The sequence below is a fragment of the Macrobrachium rosenbergii genome, chromosome 25 (genome assembly GCF_040412425.1).
Source record: "Macrobrachium rosenbergii isolate ZJJX-2024 chromosome 25, ASM4041242v1, whole genome shotgun sequence".
Classification (NCBI taxonomy): domain Eukaryota; kingdom Metazoa; phylum Arthropoda; class Malacostraca; order Decapoda; family Palaemonidae; genus Macrobrachium; species Macrobrachium rosenbergii.
The window spans coordinates 43,365,398-43,374,409 of record NC_089765.1 but is presented as its reverse complement, the minus strand read 5'-3'; the positions used below and the strand labels follow the sequence as shown (position 1 = coordinate 43,374,409).

The following is a 9,012-nucleotide window of genomic DNA, read 5'->3' as shown; positions in this document are numbered from 1 at the left end:
TTTGAGTAACTCAAAAAGAAAAATAGAATTTTTAGAAGAACTAACCCAAAATGAAAAAAATAGATATAATGAATATAAGTGAAACATGATATTCCCAAGAGACTGGTAATGATGATCAGATAAAGGGATTCCAAACTTATAGATCAGATAGGAAAAATAGGAATCAAGGGGGAACCATGATATATGGGAGAGACGTTAACCAAGGAAAAATCTATGAGAAATATAGTAACACAGAATGTGAAATAATTGCAGTAGAATTTGAATCTGAAAAATTAGTGAACATCGTAATATACAGACCCCCTAATACTAAAGAGTTTGACATAACAATAGACAAATTAAATAATGTATGTAGAAATCACAAAGACTGGACTATGCTCCTATCCGGAGACTAACTTTCCTTTCGTAGATTGGAAAGAACGAATAGGAGATTGTGGTTGTATTTATACATATAAAAAAGTTAGTAATAGTAGCGCAGAAGATAAGAGACAATTTGAAGAGCTATTAGATATGCTACTAGAACATAACATTCAGCAAATAAATCACCTCCCAACAAGAAAGGAGAATACTCTAGACCTAGTATTTGTGAATGAGGTGAACTATGTTAAAGAAATAATAGTGTATAATATGAGTATTTCAGACCATAGTGTCATAGAATTAACAGTCTGTTCCAAAGCAAGTGAAAACAGAGATAAGCAAGAGACGAAAAAGTGGGAAGGGTATGGAAAATACAATTTCCGTGGTAAGAATATAAAATGGTCAGAAATAAATGAAGAATTAAACAAAGACTGGGAAAACATATTCATAAGTGATAATATACATGTAAATACGGATATATTATATAAAATATTAGAGAAAATAGTAGATAAATATATTCTGAAGAAGAAAAGTAAACACCAGTCATGCATACCAAGACACAGAAGGATCTTGTTCCAGAAAATCAGAAAGTGGAAAAAAGGTCTCGCAGGAGAAAAGAATGCATGGAAAGTGATGGAAATAAAAAAGTAAGATAGAAAATGCAGAACAAAAGATTATACAATCAAAAGAAAATGAAAAATGGGACTTAGAAGAAAAGACCCTATAAAATATCAAACAAAACCCCAAAATATTCTACTCATATGCAAAAAAGATGCATAAAAGAAGAGTAGAAATAGGCCCTCTGAGAAACGAAGGGTGATTAACGAATGGAAAAAAGGAAATATGCAACATATTAGCAGAAAGGTATAAGAGAGAATTTACACCTAGAATTGATAATGAAGATAATGATACAGGAACAAGAGATGAAAATAGGGAATATTTATCGGACATAGATATTAGTGAAGCTGATATTGTGCAGGCTATCAAAGGAGTTAAAAATGGATCAGCAGCCAGACCAGATGGCATACCTGCCATTTTGTTAAAAAAAAGTAGTTCATTCTATCGCAAAGCCGCTTGCAATACTATTAAGAAAAAGTGTAGACACAGGCAAGATTTATGATGAACATAAATTAGCATATATAACCCCTATTTTCAAAAGTGGATCAAGATTAGAGGCAAGTAATTATGGGCCTGTGAGTCTAACATCACATATTATGAAAGTGTATGAAAGGGTTATTAAGAAAAAATATAATTAAACATTTAATGAAAAATAGCTTGTTTAATATAGGTCAACATGGTTTTGTACCCGGAAAAAAGTACACAAACCCAACTGTTAGTCCACTATGAAAACATATATAAAAATATGATAAACAAAAAAGATACAGATGTGGTTTACCTAGACTTTGCAAAAGCTTTTGACAAGGTAGACCATAATATATTAGCGAAAAAAATTAGAAAACATAATATCGTGGACAAAGTAGGAAGATGGATAAAAGAATTTTTGCAAAATAGAAAACAGATAGTAATTACAAACGATGAGAAATTGGATGAGGCTAAGGTAATATCCGATGTGCCACAAGGTATGGTGTTAGCTGCATTGCTGTTTGTTATTATGATCGCAGACATAAATAGTAATGTTAAGGCTCAGTAATGAGAAGCTTCGCCAATGACACAAGAATAGAGAAATTACCTGTGATGAAGATAGGAACTTACTACAAAGAGACCTAAACAAAATATATGAATAGGCAGAGGTAAATAGGATGGTATTTAACTCTGATAAATTTGAATCAATAAATTATGGTGATAAAGAAGGAATGATATATGCATATAGGGGACCTAACAACGAGACAGTCACAAATAAGGAAGCAGTTAAAGACCTTGGTGTGATGTTGAATAGGAACATGTTATGCAGTGATCAAATAGCAATACTATTGGCAAAATGCAAAGCAAAAATGGGAATGTTATTTCGGCACTTCAAAACAAGAAAAGCCGAACACTTGATTATGCTTTATAAAACGTATGTACGTAGTCCACTTGAATATCGCAATATGATATGGTACCCACACTACCAAAAGGATATTGCACAAATAGAGAGTGTACATAGGTCCTTTACAGCTAGAATAGAAGAAGTTAAGGACCTTGACTACTGGGAAAGACTACAATTCTTAAAATTATATAGTCTCGAAAGGAGAAGAGAACGCTACATGATAATACAGGCATGGAAACAGATAGAAGGAATCTCCGAAAATATCATGGAGCTAAAAATATCAGAAAGAGCAAGTAGAGGTAGATTAATAGTGCCAAAACTATACCAGGAAAACTAAGAAAAGTACACAGGACAATAATCCACTATGCACCAACATCAATAATGCAGCGATTATTCAATGCATTACCAGCTCATCTGAGGAACATATCAGGAGTGAGCGTAGATGTGTTTAAGAATAAGCTCGACAAATATCTAAGCTGCATCCCAGACAATCCAAGATTGGAAGATGCAAAATATACCAGAAGATGCATTAGCAATTCTCTGGTAGACATCAGAGGTGCCTCACACTGAGGGACCTGGGGCAACCCAAACGAACTGTAAGGCGTAAGGTGTCCTATTTCTAAGGTATGTAAATCAAAACCTAGCTTACAAAAAATTAAAGTTTATTATGCAAGTCTAATAAGTCATGTAAACTGAAATTATGCATGCTAGATGATTAAATTCCATTAAGCCACACCCTCAAAAGCAAAACTAAACACTTGTAAGAAAGCATGATTTGTGGGGGTTACTTCCCTTCTCCCCACCAAGACCCCTATACATTCCACATTCTCCAAGCCTATTTCCAAAGAACTTTCTAAGTCTATTTTGTCATCAGTTCCATTTTTAGATAGCTATATGTCACGAATGACTATGGTTTTCATCCCCTTCCTCGAAACATCTGTAATGACACAAAATATCCCTTAAAAATAAAATTCGTTCGGTTCATATCACACAGAAAACATACTGAAAAGACAAAGACATCAACACCGGGAGTTAACATTAGGGAGCGCCTACAGTTTAGGTGGCCAAGGCTGTGGTGTAGGTTCTGACTAGGCAACTGGCAGACGAATACAAACAATACAAACTTTTCCTGTAGTGCCAGGTCTTGATAACCAGATGTAACCAACCTAACCTAATATAGGGCAGTGTGCCCTAACCTGGCTGGGGGGGCTTTGCCCCCCCTGGACCCCCCAGAAAGCGTGGGGTCGCTGGGTCGTGGAACTACTTACCTTGGCAGAGTTATTGTAGCGCGGGCAGAAGGTGTTACACGGCCTGGCAACCGAAACTGTAAACTACCCAAAAGTTACACTTGGAAAAGTTAGTAATTTTCTAAGTTCAACACTCACCCTTTCAGCAAGGAATTTCCAATGTCTGTCTACCACTGCTTCTCACATTGCAATGAAATATATTTCCCAAAACTCTTAACATTTGCCCTACAAAACCTTTTACTAGGTACATGTGAACGAATGAAAGCCACCTCCAGGCACGCCCATAATCCGGATTTATAACCATATAAAAGTTCTAGAAGCGTCTATCCAAAACAAAGATGGAAAGATCCGCCTCAAACCCGCGTAACTGACACCGGCTGTATTCCAAAGGTGACTGTACGAAAGGTGCTGAATTATCAGACGTCCAGGTCACATTCCTTCCATTCCGTGTGTGGCTGTATCTGAGGCAACTTCTGATCAGGTACCCAATGCTGAATCGCACTGAATATGCTGAATCGCGCCGAGCAGTGCTGAAATCCGAAAACGATCAAGCATTCACTCTTGCACTGCATGACCTCTGCACTGAACGTCACGTTTTCATGTTTATAATACTATACATACACACAGACATATATATATATATATATATATATATATATATATATATATATATATATATATATATATATATATATATATATATATATATATATATATATATATATGTGTGTGTGTGTGTGTGTGTGTACTGTGTATTCTTGCAAAACTCTACCATTAAGAGTGCTGCTTATACATTTTGCTCAGCCATTCTTCTTCCAATTCGGGCTATGGGGACCATGGTCAAACAGAAGAACCGAAGGGTTGATGACATCTTTTGTAAACCATTTCTGATGCGGGAACTCGTTTGGCTTTTCAAAATATTCAGACAGGCGACATGATACTTGATTTTGAGTCACAGTTATTGTCTACAATTTGAGAGGTTTATCAGTTTAAGTTTCGCAGTCTCAGTTTTGTTGATTTACGTGTGACTTGAGACTGTTATACCGGTTGTTATCCCTATGCTGTGTGCATTTTTTGAGCAGCAATATACTCTTGTATATTTAGTCTTAGTTATATGCAAGGAAATAAAATGAAAAGGCTTTTGTCCTAAAAGCAGTGGGAACGAATGCACGGCAGGGGTCTACTTAATGTTAGATATCATTCCTAACATAAACTGATCACACAAACATCTTTATCAAGCTACTAAGAACCCTACTGTCGGTGAAAGCACCGCTACATTTCCCACCCCATATACACTCACCTGTCTTTTTTCTGTCTTCATTTCTAACCCTACTATGGTTTCCAACTTACACCTTTTGGAATGACTGTATACAATGAAAAGAAATCATAAACTGAACAGCAATTCCAGAAACAGACCAAGGAGTCCTATTCTGTTCTTGTAGTAGGGAAGTAGTGCCATCAGTGCACCTCACGAGGTGCACTGTAGGCATTACTTAAGGTTCTTTGCAGCGTCTCTTCGGCCCTTAGCTGCAACCCCTTTTATTCCTTGTACTATACCTTCTTTCATATTCTTTTTTTTTTCATCTTACTTTCCACTTCTCTTAAGTATTGTTTCAAAGTGAAACTGCGAGGTTTTCCTCCTGTTACACCTTTCAAACCTTTGACTTATAATTTCCTTTTCAGCTCTGAATGACCTCATAGGTCCAAATGCTTGGCCTTTGGCCTAAATTTTACATTCCTTTCCATTGCTCCACTGTGGTATGTGCATACATTTACATGAGCATTTTATAGGAGTTTATCAGAATAAAAAAAAAATAAAAAGATTTTTTACTTTAAAAATTTCATAATTTCACAATTTCGAGCCAAATTTTAGAATGAGTAGCATATAAGGCTTGGAAGAACAACGAATGTAATTCCTTTCAAAGTGAAAGTAGTCATCATGGAAAAAACTCATCCAGAAATGAACGACCACGTCTTCGTAAGTCTGCTGGCGTGCTTTGTGGAGCACCCCTCCCAGGTGGACTTTCCTTGCCCCGAATTGCTGAAGGACTTCCAGCGAAAATCTGTGGTTGACGCCATCGTTAATCTGAAGGAAGAAAATGCTGCGTTGCACGTGCAGCTTCAGGAAAAAGGAGGGCAAACATCATGCTGGCAATTCCAGATTGGCCAACATCCTGAATTCAGTCGACAGCTGGGTAAACAGGTTGACGAAAATCTGAAACTTCATGAGAAAGTTGTAGCTTTGAGAAACGAAAACTGTAGACTCAAGAGACAGTTCGAAGATCTGAAAAGGCAGTTGCAACAGTCCCGAAATGGTATTTCAGGAGGACAACCAAAAGGGGATGAGAATCTTGATATTCGTAATGATCATCTCTGTAACAAAATCCAGGAGTATAGCCAACAGATAGATGATTTGTTGAGGAAAATAGAAGAGAAAGGGAGGTTGGACATATCAGCTTTGAAGCATCAAATAACTCTGTTGAACGAGAAAACGGAACAATTGGAGAACAAGAATACCCAGTTGACCCAAGCAATCGACCTGCAAGCAGTGATAACAGAAGTACAAACTGAAGTCGAGAAGTTAAGAGAAGAACACAGAAGACTGATGGGCGATAGGGAGAGACACACTGCAGAACGAGATCGTCTCGTGGAGAAGGTGAATGACTACGAGAAGCAGATTGCAGAGTTGAAGATCAAACTGGAAGAGAGGAAGCAAGAGACCACGGCTAAGAAGAGTCAAGTAAATGCCTTGAGCGATAAACTGCAACGAATGGGGAAGACTCACAACGAATTGCGTAATCAGGTTGCCAATCTGGAAGAGCAAGTGATGGACAAGGAAAGAGAAGTTCGAGAGTTAAAGGAAGAAAACAAACGAGTAAAGAAAAGTGCGGAAAAGGAAATCCAGAATCTGAAAGACCGCGCGGAAGATCTCTCCAACGAAGTTGAATATCTTCGCAAGGTGAACGAACTTGGCTGCAACAAGGAAGTAAACGATCTCAGAGACCAAATCATTAAACTAGAGATGGATAATAAGATACTGAATGATATGAAGATGGACAAAGTAAAGGAAAACATGAATCTTCAAGGTGTAATGGAAGAGAAGAATAACATAATAACCCGTCTAAGAAACAAGATTGAAGACTTAAGAGAAGAAATAAAAGACCTGAAGCATATTGGCCACAGAAAGGCAGGCAAAGTAGAGAAACCCCAAGAGCATGTAACAATATAGCTTTGGAGAAATTCAACAGTGGAAGAAGAGGAAAAAAAGTGTTTAAACAGGATACCTGTATTTTAGTTACAATATATTAAACATGCTTTTGTAATCAGAGGATATTGCATAGTTTTGAGAGAATCTTAGTTTTTAGGTGCAAGTAAATTTCTGTAGGGCTCTCAGCTTTGTGATGTAAAAGGAAGCTGATTTATTTAATATGTTCAGAAGGTAATTGTCACGTTGTATGTACAAAACTATTGTAAAAAGGAATAAAGATTTGTTGTTCTTAAAATCACTCCTATTTTTTTCCTCTCTTTACCTCTCAGCTGAGCTGACTAATACTACTCTGAAAAAGCCTTAGAAGAAAACTATGATTTAGTTATGATGTTAGCTTGTTGCTTGAACTTAAAAAGAAATTTTGTAATATATGCTTTAGAGCCTAAGAAAGCATAAGTAGAAGAATTCCAAAGTCTGGCACTAATGAACAGCAAGAGTGAGGGAGGGATGGGTATAAATAAAATCATTGGTCGTTTCGATAAAATACCAAGGAATAAAGAGTATGAAGAATGGATGGAGTAAAGGGGAAGACTGCTAGGCAATGGTAAAGCCGGGCGCACATTGAGACGCAGGCGACACAGGCAGCGCAGCACAGAGCAGGGCAGAAAACTGCATTTCACTATTTTAAATGTAAGCGCGCACATTGTCAAGCAGGACAGCACAGCGCAGGGGCGGACCTGCTTCGGCCTGCGTTACGCAGTGTTTGAAACGCAGTTTTCTGCGCACATGCGGCACAGGAAGTAACTCGCTCAGTAATCCACCAAATTATTATATGATGTGAAAGTCATATGTCTGATGATTTTGTTAATTTCTGATGAATCTCTCGGAAAGACCTGTGTGCTTCTTATCAACATTGTTTTCCCTGTTATTTTTCCTTTTTACAATTATCCATTATAATGACATTATGGAGGCAGTATTACAGGTCAAAACAAAAGGGAATTGTTCATCAGATGATTTTTTTCCTCCGTTCCTATATTGCTGAAAGACAGATGTGTAGGAAAATAAAACTTATCTTAAAAACACAGCCAGTTTTCTCTACTCCCGATTGGTTTTTGGGCGTTGCAACCTTCAGATGATATGTCACTTTGTATCATGTTATGCACCTTATCAAATTGTTCTCTGCTTAATCTGAAATAATTCTTGAATTTTTCATCACTCAACTCAGATGTTAAACCAAATGCACCATGGGTATTCCTCTTGGCCATGTACTCACTCCTCCACAGTGATCTCTTTCCCCTACAAATGTCATATAATAACAAAGTATTCTCGAATTCATTTTCCGAGTCAGATTCTGAGCTGAGGTTTTTCAGGTAATCATGAGCGGCAGCCATGATCACAGGGACTGCATAGGACGACAGACTGCTTCCCATTGTGCGCACCACACCTATGCTGACCTGCCCTGCCCTGCCCTGCCCTGCCCTGAGTCTGCCCTGCTCTGCACTGCCCTGTGTCTCAATGTGCGCCCGGCCTAATACAGAACAGTTGCGCACTTGTCGTTCTCATATGTATGTAAGAGCCCCGACGCTGCCTCTTCCAAACACGTGTGTGTTCGTGTGTTCGTCAATCGTCATCATCGAAGTGGACAGGACAAAGCCAGCGTCTCGTTTTCTTTCTCTACAGGAACGCTATTTCAACCATACAATATTTCCGTCTGTCCTTCCTAAGCATTGTTGTCTTAATGTATGTACAATCACCACTACTTGCATTGCCATGCAAGCATTCTAATCATGTACTCATAATGTTCCAACGAATCTTCTGTATCAAACTGTACGTGTGTTTCTGTTTGTGAAGACGCCAAATGTCTCTCCATTTCACATTTATTATGCTATTGCATTATATCCATTAATCTGTCTTGAATCTCATGCAATTGGCCATATGTAGAATTTCCTGGCCTTTCCACTGATGTATGTTTCATCACCGTATGTTAATCATGTCTCTTGATATCGCCATCTGTTTGTCTGCCGACAAACACAGATGTCTGAACCTTTCATCTCTGTTTTACCTGTCTGTGTGTAGACGCTACATTACCGCTCGCACGCGTCAATAACATCTTCGAAGATTCTGTACATTTATCCCCCACCAAAATCACTTTCATGTATCATAATAAAGTTTTCATTAACCTACCCATCTCACAGACTCATCATCAACATATAGTT

At 37.8% G+C, this 9,012-nt stretch overlaps 1 protein-coding gene across 1 annotated transcript; it reads left to right on the top strand.

Moving 5' to 3' along the window:
• Positions 1–5,527: 5,527 nt before the first annotated feature.
• LOC136852232 (uncharacterized) lies at positions 5,528–6,817 on the top strand. Its single transcript, XM_067126681.1, has one exon. It carries the CDS (start codon positions 5,528–5,530, stop codon positions 6,815–6,817), a length of 1,290 nt encoding a protein of 429 aa, XP_066982782.1.
• The last annotated feature ends 2,195 nt before the right edge of the window (positions 6,818–9,012 follow it).

Coding starts and splice junctions, on each gene's coding strand:
- LOC136852232 (XM_067126681.1), top strand. CDS start 5,528: ATGGAAAAAACTCATCCAGAAATGAACGACCACGTCTTCGTAAGTCTG.